General features: G+C 34.4%; 1 protein-coding gene across 2 annotated transcripts in view; it reads left to right on the top strand.

Annotated features, from left to right (window-relative positions):
* The window catches only part of LOC100881569 (aquaporin homolog protein drip), a 52873-nt gene that overhangs the window by 28450 nt on the left and 2406 nt on the right, over positions 1-22017 (top strand). For both annotated transcript variants that reach the window (XM_076531085.1, XM_012281451.2), the window contains 2 exons: positions 3294-3487; positions 21741-21884. In XM_076531085.1, the coding sequence (XP_076387200.1) occupies positions 3294-3487; positions 21741-21884 (338 nt within the window). The remainder of the gene's footprint in view (positions 1-3293; positions 3488-21740; positions 21885-22017) is intronic.

Below are 22017 nucleotides of genomic sequence, written 5' to 3'. Positions count from 1 at the left end.
GATTTATAGTAGAAACCATATACACACACTCGTGTCCCTATAAATATTAAGAGGCATATATTCACACGTGTCTAGAAATGTATACGGAAGATGCATACTCTCACATATTCATAAGTTTACACGAGTTTTCACGTGTATATAAATGTATACGAAAAACGTAACGCCTTCACATATTCATACATGAGAAACATATAATATATACCTTCATATGTCTATAATAGTATGTAGAAGTATACACACCCTCACATATGTACAATATACATGAACGTTTAATATACGTCTTCACATGTGTATAATATGTGTGAGAGACCTATACTCCACGTGTCTAGCATTATGTATGAAATATATGTATGCTGTCACATGTCTATACATACATATGAAAAACAGATAATACATGCATGTGTATGGCATATGACACGTGTATGTATATAATATACAAATATGATGTGTGTATGTGTATGTAGTATTCTACGCATGTGGACTTATGTAGTGTATGATATATGGTATTCTGCATATGTAAGGATGTAATGTAGAAATCTGAGAGTATAGGAATACAAGGATCAGGATGTAGAGGTATAGGGGTGTAGGGTTCTGAAGATATGGGGATACTGGAGAATTGAAATCAAGAGCTATAGAAATCTAGAGATACAGCTATTTAGGGATATAGAGATCAGGAGATATAGGGATCTGGGAATTCAGAAATCTAAGGATGTAGGAATTTTGAAGTATAGAAATCTAGAAATATAGAAGTCGAAAAATGTGATTTATGGATATAGGAATTGGGGGATGTTGAGACCTGTGAATGTAGGGATCTAGATATATAGCAACCTGACGATATAGAAATCTAGAAATCCAGAAATCTAGAGATCTAGGAACCTAGGTAAAGATCTATAAATCTAGAGATGCACCAGAAATAAAAGAACCTAACAATAACGTAGAATAAGAAAAGTATTGATTCAAGGACATAAGAATATAGAAATTTAGAAATGTGCATCTCACTATAATAGCTAAGCGTGTCCCCCTTCTGTAAATACCACGTTGAAAGCATAAATGGTCCGAAACAATATTAACCATATAATATTCCAGTCTTTCATGATGAACAAAGTTTCGAACAATTAGAAATGGTGAACACGCATATCGGCGATATCCCTGTTTCCAGCAGTTGGTTCGATAATAAATTACACAGGAAACATTTCTGTCGCTTCACGGTACACGGCTCATTATAAAAGGACTTAAACGGTAAAACCGTTTGTACAAGTGATGAAACATGACACAAATGTTCCTATTTTCAGTGTCTAGAACTTTCATCTTACTGTGAGCTCTACGGAGATTTCCCACCGCCTTGATTTCTTATCATCGTTGTACGTGGCTGTTTCATTTTTCTGCTGTTTTATGCTCGAAAGCGTAGGTAACACGACAGAACAAAGTTTTGACATCTATTAACGATATTTTATCGTCTTACTAAATACTGATTAGGTATCAAGATTCAATTTTCAGATATTATGATTAAATTAGAGATTAAAAGATTAACAGCTCTTCAGATTTAATAATGAAAAATATTATCTGTTATTGCTGTTTTTTGGCAATATTACATGTTAGATTATCGAGTTCTATTACGTGTTATAAAGACTACGTGTTGGATTTGCCACGCGTTATGTCGCCACGTGTTATACCGCCACGCGTTGGATTGCCACTCGTTATATCGCCACGTGTTGTAGTACTACGCGTTATATTGTCACGCGTTGGACTTACCGCGCGTTGTATTGCCTCGCGTTAGATTTTCCACGCGTTATATCGCCACGCGTTGTATTACCACACGTAGGATTTTCCGCGCGTTATATTACCACGTGTTGGATTTTTCACGCGTTATATTACCACGCGTTGGATTTTTCACGCGTTATATTACCACGCGTTGGATTTCCCACGCGTTGTATTACCACGCGTTGAATTTTCCACGCGTTATATCGCCACGCGTTATAGTACCATGCGTTGGATTTTCCGCGCGTTGTATTACCACGCATTGGATTTTCCACGCGTTATATCGCCACACATTATATTGCCATGTGTTATATTACCATGCGTTGGATTTTTCACGCGTTATATTAACACGCGTTGGATTTTTCACGCGTTATATTACCACGCGTTGGATTTCCCACGCGTTGTATTACCATGCGTTGAATTTTCCACGCGTTATATCGCCACGCGTTATAGTACCATGCGTTGGATTTTCCGCGCGTTGTATTACCACGCGTTGAATTTTCCACGCGTTATAGTACCATGCGTTGGATTTTCCGCGCGTTGTATTACCACGCATTGGATTTTCCACGCATTATATCGCCACACATTATATTGCCATGTGTTATATTACCATGCGTTGGATTTTCCACGCGTTATATTACCATGCGTTGGATTTTCCACGCGTTATATCACCACGCGTTATATTACCATGCGTTGGATTTACCACGCGTTGGATTTGCCACGCGTTGTATTACCACGCGTTGAATTTTCCACGCGTTATATCGCCACGCGTTATAGTACCATGCGTTGGATTTGCCACGCATTGTATTAGCACGCGTTCGATTTGCCAGGCATTATATTACCACACATTGAATTTGCCATGCGTCATATCGCCGCGCGTTATATTGCCACGTATGAAATCGCTACACATCGCAATTACCATGTATTAAATCACTACCTATCAAAATTACTACGCATTAAATTACCACATGTTATATCGCCACTTGTAATATTGCTACGCGTTAGGTCAGCATGCGCCACAATTACCACGCATCAAATCAACAAGCATCGAAATGACCTTGCATTAAATCACTTAATATTACATCGCCACCCGTTACATGACTACGTGTTATATCGCCGCGCATTAAGTGACGCATCAAACGGTACGAAAAATATTTAACTATCAATTATCACTGTACTTTGACAACGCACTGTCTAAAGCATTCAAGGAATACCTAACGTTTCGACACCGTCACTTCGCGAAAAAGCTTCTCTCGGAATTTGTTTACACTTTCTGGTCTTGTTTTATGCAATGCCCGAACTTTGCGTCATTCGTACCATTGATTCCAGTGACGTAATCGTTCCACGAGAACGAAAGAAAATAAGAGTAAAATCCGAATCGAAATCGATCTCGGTAAAATAAATCATCTGCGACGTCCATAGAAACATCGTCACGTTCTGACACGTGCCAGCGATCGTTCAAAGAAAACAGTAAAAATGATCGTTTTTACCGCTTGTTCGGTGCTTAATTAACGCTTTCTTATTTCTCTGTGCAGGTGCAAAGGACTTCGTCGGCTTCGAAGAGGTGACGAAGGTCGAGTTTCTGGTGATGCTGTTCGCCGAGGCTCTAGGAACCTTTCTTCTGGTGTTGATCGGTTGTGCATCCTGTGTCACATGGGAGCCGGGTTCTCCACCCACGGTGGTGCACATCGCGTTCACCTTTGGCCTTGCGGTCGCGAGTTTGGCACACGTAAGTCCGTGTATAAATATTTTCTTATTTTGCATGTTATGTTTGTGCACGTTTGTTGAGCAGATGTGAATATTTAATTTACCTTGTAATGGTACAACGGTCGGTGCGTATTGGAAATCATATAAGAGGAAGCAGATTAAATATTGATAATCATAGTGGTTTTAATTTATAGTTGCGAAACGATAATAATTCGCTATCGAACAAGTATGTTCTCGTATGATACATGATTGTCAGCATACCATTTCGTTGTTCCACCTAAGATTGATAAAATCTTATCAACTTGTACAGTGATTGCGTATTATCAATTATTGGATTTTTGTACGAAATAACAAAATCAGAAGCTTCAGTACAGATTTTTAAACGATCCTAATTTATAAGATAAAATCAATAAAATCAATGAAATCAATGAAATCAATGAAATCAATGAAATCAATAAAATCAATGAAATCAATGAAATCAATGAAATCAATGAAATCTATAAAATCAATGAAATCAATGAAATCAATGAAATCAATGAAATCAATGAAATCAATAAAATCAATGAAATCAATGAAATGAATAAAAACAATAAAATCAATAAAATCAATGAAATCAATGAAATCAATGAAATCAATGAAATCGATGAAATCAATGAAATCGATGAAATCAATGAAATCGATGAAATCAATGAAATCAATGAAATCAATAAAATCAATCAAATCAGTAAAATCAGTAAAATCAGTAAAATCAGTAAAATCAATAAAATCAATAAAATCAATAAAATCAATGAAATGAAATAAAATGAAATGATCGTACCTGTATCAGATTCGATGCGATACGAAAGTTCATTAATATAGTTACAGAAATAATGTTATTCAAAAGATAACGAAACTGCAAATTAAGTGCTAAAAATACAACAATCAACACTCGGAGATGGGAAAATATAGTAGCTGTAAGAATACCGTAAGCAGGAGTCAGCAATACGACAAGATTTATCGTTGAATTTAAGGTCGTAATTAAGGAAGTAATAAATATCACGAGTTCGTAGGAAGACGCGTAACAAATTACACATCCAACATGTTAAAGTGCTCGATTCAAAAACAAAACTTTGATTGATTGTTTAATTGTCAGAAATAAGAACCATGAAATGATGAGACCCAAAAGAAACAACGTCGAATAAAAACGTGTACATTACCGTTTTATAGAACGGTAGAAGAAAATAAATGGCACTGAAAGTATGGAGTACATACGCTAGGTTGATTGACCTTTGAATAAGTATAACCAGAATTTAACTTTAACTTCAGTTTTGGTTTGAAAGATGTAGAATATGCTGTCGAGGTCAACTTGTTAAAACAGTTAAAAGGATTTTAAATTAAAAATTATTTTGTAAAGGATACGTTTCGACCATTTTTTTTGAGAATGGTACAATATTACAATTACATTTGTAAATGACAAGAATGTGCAAAAACAAAATTAAGTAGTTTGATATTAAAACAAAGTTAAAATGTCATGTCAATTTGGTACTATACAATCTTTATATATGCAAACTTTTAACTTGAACTCGAACTTTTCCAAAGTGTATTAATTCAAGTAAAATTGTTCATGAAGTGCAACACGAGACTAGTCAAAATAGTGCAAGGTTCAATACACGTTTCACACAATTTAATCTCCATTGTATTTCCCAATTAACTTTCATACTAAATTGTCATACAAAAATTCAAAATCACAGAAAATATATAATGAACATATACGTATTCATAGAAAATGAACAGTTAATGATTCGCTGCTAACATTTCGAGTATCTCATTTTTCGCGGTGCCTCTTTCACGCGTTGCCCGAGTGATAAATCGTTTACCGGCTCGCATTTGTTTGATTTCATTGAATGGACAAAAGCAATCGTGTTCTTGACTCGTCCAGAAAGAACTGTGTGTACCTCGAATGCCCTGGGGAGAACAGGAAAAAGAGGGGATCCCATTCACTTCGATCGACTGTTTCACGAACGAGTTGCTTTCGTTACTCTCGCTATCGTTCGTTCATGTGCTCGCGGTGCTACTTTCATGGTCGATTAACGAATTTGGAAATTAATCTGTTGCTTCGATAACCCTGCAGTGTCTCAAGCACGGTTTACCCTGAAAAAGTTATATATGAAGAGGAAAGAGGTTCATCTTTTCTGGAATTTTTAATTTTTTTAGATTTTTAGATTTTAGGGTTTTAGGATTTTGGAACTTTTTAATTTTAGAATTTTGAAATTTAAAAATATTCAAATTTTGGAATTTTTTAGTTTTGACATTCTGGGATTTTAGGATTTCGAAATTATTGAATTATTGAATTATTGAATTATTGAATTATTGAATTATTGAATTATTGAATTATTAAATTATTGAATTATCGAATCATTGAATCACTGAATCATTGAATTATTGAATTATTGAATTATTGAATTATTGAATTATTGAATTATTGAATTATTGAATTATTGAATTATTGAATCATTGAATCATTGAATCATTGAATCATTGATTCATTGAATCATTGAATTATTGAATTATTGAATCATTGAATTATTGAATCATTGAATCATTGAATTATTGAATTATTGAATCATTGGATCATTGAATCATTGAATTTTTGAACTCTCGAATTTCTGACGTTTTGAATGTTTGATTTTTTAACTTTTTGATTTTTTGAATTTTTATAATGTTTGAAACTTTAAAATTCTTGAAGACTATACTTCCATCAGAATACACATAATTCCACGATAAAAATTTCGAAAATCAATTTACATTCACTTCAAATTGCCTTCAAATTAATTCCAATCGAATCAGATACGATAAAATTAGTACGCAATTTTTCACCGAAACGCATTAATCTTTGAAGTCCGAAATAAAGATCGAAACCGATTGCATTTTTACAAATGAACCATTGCGGTATCGATCTGTCAGTAATAACTAATTAAGGTGGCGATTAAAGTAAAGTCGAAAATATCCGACTGATTGGATAATCGGTCTTATACCTTTAAACGTATAATTAAGAAATTCGATTTCAAATGTTTGTACATAAATAAGCAACTTGGTGAATACCTCGTGAAGCAGATTTAAGAGGAAAACGAACACGTTATCTTTTCGTCGTGCATGTACCTGCACTGAATGTATCTCGAGCGAAAATAATTAATTTTATTTGGAATCCATGATTTATCATGTCCTGTGGATACGACGTATTTGAGGATCGCTAAGAGAAGTTCAAAGAAAACAGGTCGCATATTGGTGGTCGACAACCATTATCTTGACAGCGAAGTTGAAGTGCAAGGTGTTAAAGATTGAACGTGCAACATTTTACTGCGTTACGAGTCTTTTAAACCGAGTAAATCTTTTTTAAATGCGACCTATTTTCTCGTTCGAAACATTGCTTCGCTTTCGAGCCAATGTTGCATTTCGCAACTGTTCTGAAAACGTTGCCAACGCCGACAATATCGGCGACAAATTTGCTAAAAAATTGACAATAAAATCCGCCATATTTCTTCTTTGATCGTAGACGGTAACGAAATTCTTTGTAACGAACCACCGCTTTGTTGGGACGTAATCCTTTAAGTGCGATGAAGTATTATGTTGTACACGCACTTTTGAAAAGTATGGATTTGAATAATTGTTCACTATTTTGGGGGGATTTGGGATTTGGGGAATTTAACATTTCAGGAGTCCCGAATTTGGGAAATTTGGAGAATTTGAGGAATTTGGGGAATTTGCAAAATTTAGAATCTGGGGAATTTGGAATTTCGGGAGTTTGGAATGTGGGAAATTTGGAATTTGGGGGATTTGGAATTGGGGGGGTTTGGTACCTGGGTAATTTGGAACTTAGGAAATCTAGAATCTGGGGAATTTGGAATTTTTGGGAAATTGGAATTTGGAGAATATGGAATCTGGGGACTTTGGAATTTGATGAATATGGAATCTGTGGGAATTTGAATTTTGGGAAATTGGAATATGGAGAATATGGAATCTAGGGAATTTGGAATCTGGGGAAATTGGAATTTGGAGAATATGGAATCTGGGGAAATTGGAATTTGGAGAATATGGATTCTGGGGAAATTGGAATTTGGAGAATGTGGAATCTGGGGAATTTGAAACTTGAGGAATATGGAATCTGGGGAATTTGGAATTTGGTAAATTTGGAATTCGGGGACATTGGAATTTGGAGAGTTTGGAATTTGGGGAAATTGGAATTTGGAGAAATTGGAATTTGGGGAGTTTGGAATTTGGGGAATTTGGAGTCTATAGAACTTGAAACTTAAAGAATTTGAAATTTGAAACATCTGACTTGTGCTGAATTTGTAAGTTGGTGAACTTGGAATTTGAAACTTAAAAATAGTCATATTTGAAAATCTATAAATCCAACAATTCCTAATTAATTAATACTGAGATTTAATCACCACACCATGTGTGATAATCTCTATATCCATGAGTCTCCATCGCAACAAAAAAAGCACGACAAAAAACGTTGTCGATGAATCGAAAAAAACTCGAACCCGTTTGACCCGATCATGTTCACATAATTGCTTAACGAGGCGTAGGTAGGTCGAACACGTGGGTGGTAGATGGTTCACGAAATCAGCAATTTGCCAGGCTTGCCACCTTTAGTAACTAGACTGCCTGTCTCTTTCACGGCGTCGATCTTCACCGGAAGGCATGTCAGCCTTCTCCTCGGCAGAGCACGCGTTCAACTTCGCCTCCGCATTCATTGACATTTCGAAAAAAAATAATCATTCAGTACAGAGACTCTGAATGACTGACATCGAGTCTCGGCTAAACTTATTATTACGAGAATTTAGGACGGAACCGATTCGCATAACCGATGTTACACAATTAGACTATTAGGTCATCTGGTTAATCTAAAGAACCTTGCTATTGTCTTTTGGGAAAGTTTATTTGAGATCTAAGGGAGAATTTTTTTGGGGAAAATAGGGATGGATAGTTGTTAATTTTGTTTTGTTAAATAATTGTTTTATGAAATAGATAATTTGTTAAAATTCTTATTTGTTTATTGGATTATTTACTTTGTTATTTTTTGTTCTTTTACTTCATTTTTACTGCAATGCAAATTTATTGTTAAATTTATTTTACTTTATTACGGAGTTATCAACTATTATTGCTATTTCAGATATTTGTTTTCGAGTATTATTATTATTTCAAATATTTAGTTTACTCAAATTACTTCGGCATATTGTAACATGTTAAAAATTAATTTACTTACTGTAAATTTTAATTTATAAATTCTATTCTATAAATTGTAACCTATACTAACCTACGAATTCTAACCTAAAAATTCCAACCTATTTGCAACCTAATTTGTAGCCTAATCAAACCCATAAATAGATCGATATTTAATGCACCAAGAGATCATTTGACAAGAATATTGACAAGTAGAGCAAGAAATTTGAGGTTGAGCAAGTAGAACATTTCGGTGAACGTTTGAATGATACTGTCCATGTTTAAAAATTTGCACTGTGATAACTCAAGATTGTGTACAGTGTAAACAACAATGTTGGTCATTAATCAAACATGATAAATCACCATGAAAAGGATGAAAGTAGAAGGCAAGTTTCTTTGAAGAAGCCGATTCCTATAACCAGATCGCTGGTTACAGGATTTTCAAGGTAACTATCCCAAAACGGAAAGGTGGCAATTTTGAAAGCGTTACTCGTTGCTGACAACTTAGCAAACGGTTTTAAACGCCCTCGGTTTCTTTTCAGCGGCAGTCAAACACCTCGAGCGTGATGTATAGGGTGTTTCAGAAATATTTATTAAGATGACAAGTTTCATTCGACATGAAATATATTATAAAAATATATACAGCAAATTATGTTGAATGCTGTCTTTGTCATCTTCATAGAATCTTCAAAGAATCTTTTATTATCTTCATAATAAAGAAAAGTTAGCAGCTACAGGTTGTCTCAAGAATGATGGTATAACTGCCTAACGATTGCATGCAATAATAAGTTTAAAATAAAAAAGTTTCGTTCATATTTGTTACACGACTTGTTAAGTTGATTCATGTGTTTATTAAAAATTTTTATTTAATTATTTCTCAAACTTGATGCTACAGTATACAACTTCAAAAACAACGATGCACAATAAATTTCAGTGGTTTCACTTGTGTTATAAATTTACAAAAACGTTACTAAAATTATTATCTCTCCTATAGTAAAGATCATATCATTTTACAAGCACATCAAGAGCTCTTCAAAATAAAAAACTCATGAAAAACTCTTCTCCCCAAAAATGATGTCGAATATGAAAAATAACTTATACTCTTATAACATATGAATAATAAATTTTGAATAAAATTTTGCCACCAAAATGCTTCATTGATTTGATCAGAAATTTCCGAATTGATCCCCCAATTTTTGAGACAGCCAGTACACCACTGAACATTAAGTACATTAGAAAGAAGTAAAAGAGAAGCAAGTTGAATAGAGATAGCAAACGAAAGAGAAGGATGAAATTTTGAAGCGTTTTATCGTGCAGTGCCTTTTACGCGTTACGTATGCACACGCGTGTATTGAGTCTTACACGTGACGTTAGCCGGGATCTCAGAAAGCCGGCGGCACGTTGGTAGAAGGGTAAATAAGGCCGCTGATTCGCCCAAGGGGGTCTAACTGTACGGATGGTGCAATTTTGCCCCGAAGGCCCCGACAACCTACTCGAGACTCGACTCCGATCGACTAATGTGACTCTTGTTCTGTCTCTTTTGATACTTTACTTTCCGACAGCTCGCCTCACGGATATCGATATTTATAGCATCGGTCAATATTGCCCCCTTATTGATACTTTACACACTTTCTGATTTTTTGCGCGGGTTGAAATTTAGGTGTTTAATCAATTGGAAATTTGACAACTTCATTTTCAAATTCATATAAATATAAATTCATTTAATCAATATGGTGTTTGTACACTTCATGTAATTATTTCAAAGTAATTAATTATAAATTTTGTCTAATACGGATGAAAATTAATACAGAAATTTAATGTGTTAGTTTGGAAAATTATGCACTGAAACATTGTCATAATTTACACACTGAAACGAAAAAATTTAGCAATATGAAAATTTATGAATGTATAAATGTGGAAATTTATGTATTTAGAAATTGCCATAATTTACATACAGAAATGACAAAATTATAAATGTGGACATTTATGTAATTTAAAAATTGTCACAATTTCCATACAGAAATAAAAAAATTTAGCAATATGAAAATTTGGAAAATTACGAATGTTTAAATGTGCAAAATATTTTTAAAAACTATTGTCAAGCATAAAAATGAATAAAATTGCCAACTTGAAAATTTCGCCAGAACCCAAAAATATAAAGAAATGTCACCAGCCTTTGAGTCCCATATTTATACCATGACTTACATTTAAATAAATAATTAATGGAACTCGGTCATTCTCTGTTGCCTTGCCCTTTTCTCACCAAAGAGACGTGTTGAAAGAATAGCAAGTAAGGTCAAAAGGAAGGGAAACAAAGAAAGAAGAGATTGAAACGATGGAAAGACATCAAAGTCACAATCGCCACGACACGAATGCAAATCACACGTTTCCCGCCCTGTACGTCATTTGTTGTGCACCAACAATCGTTAAAGATGCAGACGTGAACGTTGCATAATCATGTCACGAAATATGAATCGTAAAAACAAAAACAATACCGTGAATGATTTCGCGAGACGAAAGCTTCAACGTACCTTTATGTATTCCTTTCGGGCCTCACTTATTAAGCCGTTGAAAATCAAATGAGTAACTTCTTAACACATTTGACGGCCATAAAAAGGAATTTTAAATCCCTTTCTGTGCGTAACAAAAGATTTATCGAGTAATATATTAGTGTCGGTGTAACTGTTTAACAATTTTTTAAATTTAAATTCATTTCATTTGTCATGTATAATTAATTCAAAGTAGTTATTTATAAATTTCATCTAACTCATATAATTAATTATTCAAAAATAAATTATAGATTGATGTAACTTATATAATTGTTTGAAAGTAATTATAAATGATTATTATAAATTTATTGAAAATATGTAAATTTATTAAATGATTATTAAAAATAATTTATAAATTTATTTTTACTCACATTTCATGTAAGTATTTAAGAAAATAATCTAAATTTATATACGTAATAAAATTGTTTAGAAATATATTGCTTAAAAATTGTTTATCGAAGGTATATTCAATTAAGTAGTATGATTATAATCGCGTAAGATAAATCATGGTATGTAAAATGGGTGAAGGACTCCGCTGGGAATTAAAGTGTTAACAAACGATGAACATTTATAAGTTTGCGTAGATTAATCGAAAGTTAAGACCCATTTTTCGCAGATGACTAATTCATCAACATAGTAATTGCTTCTTGGCTCTAGGCGAATTATTTGATCCTAGAAATTGCTCATAGTCGTACTCAAAATGTACTCGGAATATTATCGAAATGATCATTCAAACCACCATTAAGCTGTCAGAATTTTGGTGATGTGTTACAAGGTTACTGCTCCTATACGATTGAAACAAAGAGTTATTATAAAACGATCGATCAATCGAAATAAAAGCAACCGCAATTGTTTACGGCTAATCAATTGGTACAAATTTTTTCATTTTTAAATTTTCAAGTTTTCAAAAATTTCAAAATCGCAAATTTTCAAGTTAATTCAATTTTTCATATTACCAGATCTTCTAATTTTCTGATTACAAAATTTCCTACTTTCAGTGTTGCAGGTATTAAAATTCTGAAATTTCGAAGTTGGGGAATTTGGAATGTGGGGGATTTGGAATTTGGGGAATTTGGGGAATTTGGGGAATTTGGGGAATTTGGAATTTGGGAAATTTTGAATCTGGGGAATTTGGAACCTAGGAAATCTAGAATTTGGGGAATTTGGCATTTGGAGAATTTAGAATTTGGAGAATATGGAATATGGAGAATATGGAATCTAGGGAATTTGGAATCTGAAGAATTTGGAATTTGGGGAATATGGAATCTGGGGAAATTGGAATTTGAGGAAATTGGAATTTGGGGAATTTGGAGAGTTTGGAATTTGGGGAGTTTGGAATTTGGGAAATTTGAAATTTGGGAAAATTGGAATTTGGAGCATTTGAAATTTGGGAAGTTTGGAATTTGGGAAATTTGGAATTTGGGAAATTTGAAATTTGGGAAAATTGGAATTTGGAGAGTTTGGAATTTGGGAAATTTGGAATTTGGGGAAATTTCTCGCTCCCCAAATCGCCAAAATTACCAAATCCTAAAATCCCTCAACCTCAAATTTCCAATTTCCCCAATTCCTAAATACCAAAACCCCTCAATTTTCACACCTTTACATCCCCAAGTCCCTAAATCACCAGCCACCTAATATGCTAAGTCGTTATGCCCCAAATTTCTAAATTCCTAAATCCCGAAATCCCTAAATTCTCAAATCTTCACATCTCTTAATCACTAAATTCCCCAGTTCCTAAAAATCGCAAGACTCTTAATGTGATCCTCAACCGATGCCCGGTGAGCTTGCACCTTTGATTACGCAAGTGAAAAATATTCGTCGCTTATCTGATGTACCGTGCTGCACAGCTGATGACGTTACCTGGCTTAGCAGATGCAGGTGTCACGCGTTACACGTCTTTTTATTTTTGCACGATGTGACACTGTATAAACATTTCTGTTTCGCCGTGGTGAACAGCATTTTTTCTTTCTCCTTTCTGTTTCGTGCAATTGAGACTCAATCCGAGACAACTTGTAGGGAAGAGTAACAAGCTACGTTTTTTAAATGGAATTTAGAAATTTGGGAATCTAGAATTTTTGGAAGTCGATGGATTTGGGAATGTAGGGACTTTGGGTAACTAAGGATTTGGGAATCTAGGGAATTGGGAATCTTGGGATTTGGGAATCTAGGGATTTAGTAGTCTCAGGATTTGAGAATTTAGGGAATTGGATATCTTGGGATTTTGGGAATCTGGGAATTTTGGAAGTCTGGGGATTTGATAATTTGGAGATTTGGGAATCTAGGGAATTGGATATCTTGGGATTTTGGGAATCTGGGGATTTTAGAAGTCTAGGGATTTGGTAATTTGGAGATTTGGGAATTTGGAGATTTGGGAATCTAAGAATTTTGGAAGTCTAGGGATTTGGTAATTTGGAGATTTGGGAATCCAGAGATTTGGTAATTTGGAGATTTGGGAATCCAGGGATTTAGATATCTTGGGATTTTGGGAATCTGGAGATTTTGGAATCTAGGAATTTTGGAAGTCTAGGGATTTGGTAATTTGGAGATTTGGGAATCCAGGGATTTGGTAATTTGGAGATTGGGGAATCTAGGGAATTGGATATCTTGGGATTTTGGGAATCTGAAGATTTTGGAAGTCTAGGGATTTGTTAATTTGAAGATTTGGAAATCTAGGAATTTGGTCATTTGGAGATTTGGGAATCTAAGGATTTTGGAAGTCTAGTGATTTGAATCTAAGAAATTGGGAATCTACCTTCAAGAATCTAGGGATAATCGAATCTAAGGATTTGGAAATTGACAGAGAAATAAAAAAATATCTAAACATCTCTAGCACGTTACACAAAGCAAAATACCAAGCGTATCTAAAACCGATCATTATTGCGTCCATGTGTTCGAGCTTTGAGCAACCATTTAAGGAAGTGCAGTGAAAAGTAGAAATTTAATAGATGGCTGTATGACAATGATTTCACGTGAGATTGTCCAGATTTTGCAACTTTGTTGTAACTTGGTCTTTGAATAAAAGATTGCATCGAAAGTCGAAGCACATTAAATAGTCGACAATTCTCAAGAAATTATACTCTGATGCATACCATTAATTGCTATTAATTACACTTACCTGAGTCTTTGTGAAACGAAACTTTCTATTATGTCGTTGCATATCAAATGACGGTTTTCGAAATGTAGAAAGTCTTGGCAAATTATGGCGTAATTCGATGACATAAAGGTATCTGAATGGCACTTATGGCATCTTGATTTCATTCTTAAAATTTAGTATTGCTATTTAATTTTTTTAATGTAGTTCATGGGCAAGGGGTAGTTTTTAGAAGTACATTATAGCTGGATCAGTTTATGTGCGAGTTATTATATATAGGTTACAATGTAGATTAATATTGATAACAGAAATAGTGAAGTAAACAATTTATTTAAAAAAACAAATGTATTTTTAAAAAAACAAATGGATGTAGTTGAAGTAAACTGTGCAATGCAAAATATAGTGAAATAAATACAAAATAATGTTAGTATATTACTAAGTAAAAATCTATAAAATACAGTTAGTAAAATACGAACCATACAACGTTGTTGATAAACTTTAAAATATAAATCCATAGAATGTCAGTTATGAAAAACAGTAGAAGGGTTGTATCGATAAAATCTAGTGATGGTAAAATGAATTCCTAATCTGCTATTACAGTTTAAGTTCCGCAAAATTCACAGAGCATAGCGAAGGTTTTGCTCGGTGCTCTCATAATTAGGGTGCACGGTGTTGCACACGAGCTGCAAGGTTCACGTACGATCACGCGGGACAATGATCTTTCTTTCGCTCGTGGATCACGTTGCACAATAACCCGAAATCAGGGAGCGGTCTTCTCATAGCAAGCAAGATGACTCTAATATTTGCCGAAGGATACGGTTATTACGACAGGATCGATTTTATCGTGAATTTTAAACTTCACATTTTATTGTTCCGAGAAAACCTCGTTTCAAAATAAACCACATTCTATTAATTATTGTAGACATTGTTTACTGTTTATAGACATTATTTATTATTTATAATAGACATTTTTAAGCACAATTTATACAATTATTTCTTAATAAAATTTTTATATTATTTACATTATACATATATGTACATATAATTGTTACTAAAAGGAGATATAATTTGTTCTTTCATATTTGATATAACTTCTTCGTATTCTCTCATAATTTCATATTTGAATAGAAAGATAATTGTCAAAAAATTATATTCATTAAGTACATTGATTATGTACAGCATGTTTATTTGAAATTCATTGGCAAAGTTTAATATTTAACCAAATGTCTTAGAAATAAAATCAATTTCTGAAACATGCCTTCGTAGCCCGTGGGTATACATATTACGTACAAGACGTTAACAAATTATACAGCTACCCGTCACTTTCTGGAACAAGTGATTAATAGATTTTCGACCGTGGTTAAATACGACGTGTACGACATCACAATGAATCTATGATCCGCGATTCGTTTGAGAAAACGAGAGCAAAGACACAGCCGCGTGCCGTGCAATAAACGTGTCCGGAGGCTGTGGGTCGTGTAACCCCGAGGGAACAAAATCTATGAGCTAATTCGAACCTTTGCAATTCTTAATAAACGCGCTATACAACGAAACGTTCCGCAATATCTAAATCCTTGAATAAATTACGCCACCTATTGGCTAAAAGGATCCCTCTCGAACATTTGTAACTCCAAGGAATCTGCAAAAAATAATTTGCAATATTATTACCGAGATTATTAAAATTATTTAAATATAGTAATGAAAAATAATTTTATTCAGATATACGAGTATACATATAAGTATACATATACTGTCTATTTATTATATAGAATATAACATTAAATAAATGAACATATCAAGTAATATATGGATATAAATACATAAATATACGTAACTTCATTTTTAGAAGAATAATCTGACGCACCTGGTGCGTCTATTTAAAAAATAATATCTAGCAGTGAGCTGCAGCTTTTCACTCTCCAAGTCTTTGAATCCATGTTAGTTTCCTAAATAAACAAAAAACTTCTACTTGACGAAAATTAACCATAAGTTAAATTAAAAAATCACCCCACAAATAATTCTCAAAAAATAATGGAACGTATCCTGCGTCCTAGAGTAGCTATAAATTCGTCAAAAAATGTAGGAAAATAGTAATATCAAGGCGAAATAAGCCACTCCTCGGAATAATAAAGAGGCAGTGCGTCGACCTCGTTTCAAGATCCCACGAATCTCCGAAGTTCACGATTTTCAGCGCGTGCCCGTTTCTCGAAGGTGTTTCGCCACCGGTAAATCCCATCGTACGTCTCTACGGTATCTAGACACTTTGCAGAATTAATAATTCAAGATTAATGCGAGATAAGGCGGTCCCGAACGCGCACGCGCAACAAGAAGAGGGCGTACTTGGCGAAAAAAGAACGCTTTATCGAGGTGCAAGTTGCCGAATGAAAGAAAAGAAAAGAAAAAAAATAAGCGGGCTTCGTTTATTGCTTTTCTTGGAACAACGAGCAAGCAACGAGGACGAAGGACGCACACGGTGAAAAGTGAAGCAACACTTTCCCCTTTGTGCGCTCGCGAGCGCCCGCGCGAGCAATGGCGCGGTTGATAGGCGTGTCGAGAGACGGGTATTAATTAAAATCGCGGGAGATAGGATTTTTTCATTCGGCACAAGGTCCATGCTCTTGATCAACGCACGAAATTAATTTAATTAATACAGGGTGTCCCGCAATTAGTGTAGGACCCGAAAAGGGGTGGTAGGTGGGGCGATTCTGAGCAACTTTTTCCTTTGCCAAAATATTGGTTGAGGCTCCATTTTCGAGTTATTAGCAAAAAACACTGACCAATGAGAGCGTGCATAGACCGGGCGCGCGAAAGCGTGAGCGACAGCTTCGAATATGACGGCTGATCGTCGTCGCGAACAAACGTATCGATACCGTCGGTATAACGTCGGTATATCGTCGGTATAACAGGAAGCTATTAGGTGAAAGTTGAATAATGAATTATGAAGTTAAGAATAATATTAAGTTCTTCGTAATTCGTGAATGGGAGATAAATCAATTAGTTGTTGTTTACCCAGACCAAGTATCTTGTATTTATTTTAAGCCTTCAAAAAGGAAAAAGAATAAATTCACGAAAATTCATTCTGTCGATTATTCTAATGAAGCAAATGAATAAATTCATGTTTCAAAACGAATGAGTACCTTTCCTACGAAATGGGATAAAATTGGAATAAAATATCTAATGCAGTACCTCATTGAAGTGAAATAAATCAATTGCTGCGTACGTATAATTTTAAAAATACGGAAATAACTTAAATAAAACTTACCCATTGATTCATGAAAAAACTAGCTTCGATAAAAAATATTTATGTCACCGGGTAGATCCATCAATCAGAGCATCAACAGCTGATATCCTGGCAGGGTCAATGAACTCTCAATTTATTTCATTGTCTCTTTCTAATAATTGCACAACATATGCACGACCGGTAAACGGACCGAATGAAAACGCGTGAACGATTATTCATAGATATGTATGTTTAACGATATGCTATATTCTCATTATAAGGTATCCGAATTGAGGAATCGATATTATATTGTATTTTATTAGAAGACATTGTTAGACTGGCCACGGATCGCGGTTTCGTTTTCGATCGCGAGGCATACGTCGCGAACGGTTGCCATGCAACGATGATCTGTTGAACGACTGCGGCGTCGATCGACAGTCATCGTTTATTGTCGACAGATACGTGTTGAAATAAAATGTATCGTAGTTTTTAATAAAAAATTCTGTTTTCTTGCTTTCAAGATAATAAGTTTAAATTATTTATGAATATTTGTTTATGTGTTTTCATTCGTCGTATTTATGTGTTGAACTCACAGTGAAAATTAGTGAAAATTAGTGAAAAATGACAAAAAAAAGTGATAATAAAAACTAAGAATGAAAGGTGACAGTGATAGGTGACAGTGAAGTTTCTTGAGAGTTTTTTCAGAGTTTCTAGTATTTATGAGAACAGTAGGGATTGGTGGATTGGCCCAGTGACAGAGATGCATTTTCATCGTGATTATTTGCGGTTCAATGGGTGAGTTACATTTAAATTTATTAATTATTCAATTCAAATTTTTATTTGTTGAATAGAAAAGTTATTTAATTTTTTAAAAATGAGAATTTGTTCTTTTTCATCATCACAATATCGAACGAAAATAACGGATAAATATTTTATCCGTTATTTCTTTGCCATAACGAATAAAGGTATCGAATAAATTCGATTTATTCTGATTACGTGAGTAGGGACTGATTTCGTTATTTCTTATTCAGGAATGAATGGTAATTCAAGAATAATCCAGATTTTTTATTCATTATTCGATGTAACTTTCATCTAACAGCTTTCTATTATACCGACGTTATATCGACATTATACCGACGCGGTATCGATACATTTGTTCACGACGACGATCAGCCGTCACACTCGAAGCTTTTGCTTACGCTTTCGCGCGCCCGGTCTATGCGCGCTCTCATTGGTCAGTGTTTTTTGCTAATAACTCGAAAATGGAGCCTCAACCAATATTTTGGCAAAGGAAAAAGTTGTTCAGAATCGCCCCACCTACCACCCCTTTTCGGGTCCTACACTAATTGCGGGACACCCTGTATAAGGGACGCGATCTTTCGGGGTCGCCATTTTTACGCTCCAAAATGATACGTTCTCTGCGATAACTCAAGATACTTCCATTTTTACTGTTTTCTTTTACTTATATTCAAGTATTTAGTTAAGTTAGTTTCTAATTTAGTTTAGGACATAATAGTTTAGTTTCTAGTTTAGGACGTAATAATGTGAAGAAAAGTACAATGGCGATACTGGTACATAGCAGATGTTTGGTAAGTTGACACACGAATTGATTGTGCATTTTATGCAAGAGCCTGCTTATCAAAATCCTATTTATGCACTACGTATGGTGCAAGTTCAGAAATGCTTATAAATGCTGGATAAGTTAGGTTACCATTGTATAAGTTACAATGAACTCTGACTGTTCGTGTACTGTAAATAATCCACTCCAATAAGAGTTACGACACATTACGTCATGTTATATTATTTTAGGTTAGTTCATTTAATTTAATAAACACACATGTAAAAGCACCTGTCCTATTTTTTGTACATCACGTTCAAAAAGTCATGGTACAAATAACTGAGTGATGATTCTGCATAAAGAAGTTGAGAAAAGAAAAGAATGAAATATGATCATATTTGCCTGTATTTTTAGAGCAGCGGAATTTAAAAATTCTCTGATATATTTATAAGAAAAATTGTTTACAAAAATATGATAATTTTAACGTGATTTCGGGCCAGCTTGTATTTAAACAACAGTTTCAAAAGTCACCAATAAAAGGAAAATAAAAATTCCGCTTTAAGGTTCTCAAGATGGCGTAACCCCTTAAAGCGAGAACCTCTTCATCCCATAATTGCTGTTCTCACGCGGGTAGCCTTTTATTAAAGGAGGTCCGGGCACGCACGCGTCGTTCGCGCTCGATCTTGCAATTAATAAAATCAATTAATCGATACCGTGGCGTTTGGTCTTCTCTCTAAGCAGTCGGAAATTTAATGACGAACTGGTAGCCCACCGTCGATGAAGATGCTTACCGAAAGAAGAAAAGAATCGCCCAGAAGGAGAAGAACAAGATGAGTGGAAAAACGTACGATCCACGAAGATCGGTTGCGTAATCGCCAGCGCATGTGTACCGATCGCCCGGGGCGAACCGAGACCTTGCCGACATGCATGAGAACTGGGCCGCGTTGGGACCCACCGCCATTACACGCCAATTCTATACGACTCAAATCGAACCACCAATCGATCTACGACATTTACACTTCCCTCTATGCTTACGTTCTTCTTCTACCCTCACTTTTACCCATTTTTCGAATTGACGATGGCTGAATTTTAACTATTTTGGAATTAATCATGATGGACTTAACTGGTCAAATTTATTTAGGTAACAGCTTTTCAACAATTACTACATTTTTTTATGGTATTTTGTTGGATGTGTTATTTGTAGGTTTTTAAGTACTAGTACTAGTACTACACTTACTACTAGTATTTTCAGTCGAGGTTAGGGTACTTATCTTAACCCTTTGCACTCGAAGATAATTTTACTGTTTGCAAACAGTAACTTTAAAATATTAATTAAAATGTTAAATGACTTCTTTTGAAGTTATTATTTCTCTACTAATAATTTCCACTATTGTCTATTTCACTATGTTTATACATCACATAAGCACTATTATAGAATTAATTAAATAATACTTCTTTTAAATTATTGTATTAAATCGAATGGCGCCTCTTAGGCGCCTCTCGAGCGCAAAGGGTTAACTTAGTTAGGGTAGGTTATTGAATTCATGGTTGTTAGAAATAATTTGTTTGTTACACTGAAGTAGGTAAAGGTTATATTAGATAGTACTTTTACTTTCAATAAATTATACTAAACTTCGTTGTCGTACTTTGTTATATTTATTATTCACAGTTCCAAGTATGTACATAGTCAGAACGAGTTAGTGAAGAAATCCACCCATGACGCACAGCTCAAAACAGAGGGTTGTATAATGAACAAGTAAACCAATATACAAATCCATCTTCAAATTTGAAAGAATAAAATAAAAATAGAAAAATCAATCTCCAAAAAATCAATATCTTAAAAAACCCCGTTTCCACAAGAAAAGCACAACCATTTGCGTGGTAAATTAAACTGAAACTTTGCATATCTCGATATTTCACACGAAACACGCGTTCCAAGGACTAAAACGAAAAATATAATCGTAAAAAATGGGCTGACTTATGAAACACCTGGAAGAAATCAGTGCGGAACTGTGGCATTTTGTAAACACAGGCTCCTAGATTCAACACAACAGACCTTGGTTTCGCCACGGAGATGTGGAGCACACCGTGTTCGTTAAGAAATATTATTCTTGTCGTGAGATAAGCGTAAGATCTCTTTATCGTCGCTCGTATGACCAGTCACGAGATTATGAAATTTGAATTAGAATTAGAGATTTTGTTGCAAGAACGAGCGCGAGTTACGTTCGTGGTCAGATTTTCGGGCTAACAAATGTTATCTGTTTCACGTAACGTGCATGTTACCATTTTTGTGGGGAAAACGAGTGACGCACATCCAGTTTATATAGAGACGATAAGCATCGAGAATTCTTTGCTAGGTTGACAATCATTTGAATATCTCGTAGGATGCCACTGGAATGTGGACATTTGTTGCAAGATACTATTGTGTTTATATTTCTGCGAATTTTAGGACTGGTTGTGAATCAGTTTGAAAAGTTGAATATTTCGAGAATGAAATTTGTGTGAAATTATTTTGTTTGGACTTGTTAGGGAGTTGTAGGTTTTGCAATTTGTTGGGTCTTTGGAAGCATTACTACTATTTTTCATTTTTTATTTTTCTTGATGGATATTTAATCTAGTTATTCTTGCATAATGGAGAGTTTTTTGTTTTAGGTGCTGGGACCAATTTCAGGCTGTCATGTGAATCCAGCGGTATCGCTCGGTCTCTTAGTTAGCGGAAATTGCAGTTTCCTGAAAGCATTATGTTATATAGTTTGTCAATGCTGTGGTGCGATTGCAGGGTCCGCAGTTCTGAAGGTAAATTTGGAATTTTTAATTAAAATTACACATTTGGAATTTTTGCATTTCTAAATTTTAAAATTACCAAACTTACCAAATTATCTACCTAAGAAATTTATCATAAAACCAATTAACGAATGTATAAAATTAT

The sequence above is a fragment of the Megachile rotundata genome, chromosome 4, assembly GCF_050947335.1.
Source record: "Megachile rotundata isolate GNS110a chromosome 4, iyMegRotu1, whole genome shotgun sequence".
Lineage (NCBI taxonomy): Eukaryota > Metazoa > Arthropoda > Insecta > Hymenoptera > Megachilidae > Megachile > Megachile rotundata.
The sequence above is the reverse complement of the archived record's forward strand: the minus strand, read 5'-3'. Positions and strand labels throughout refer to the sequence as shown.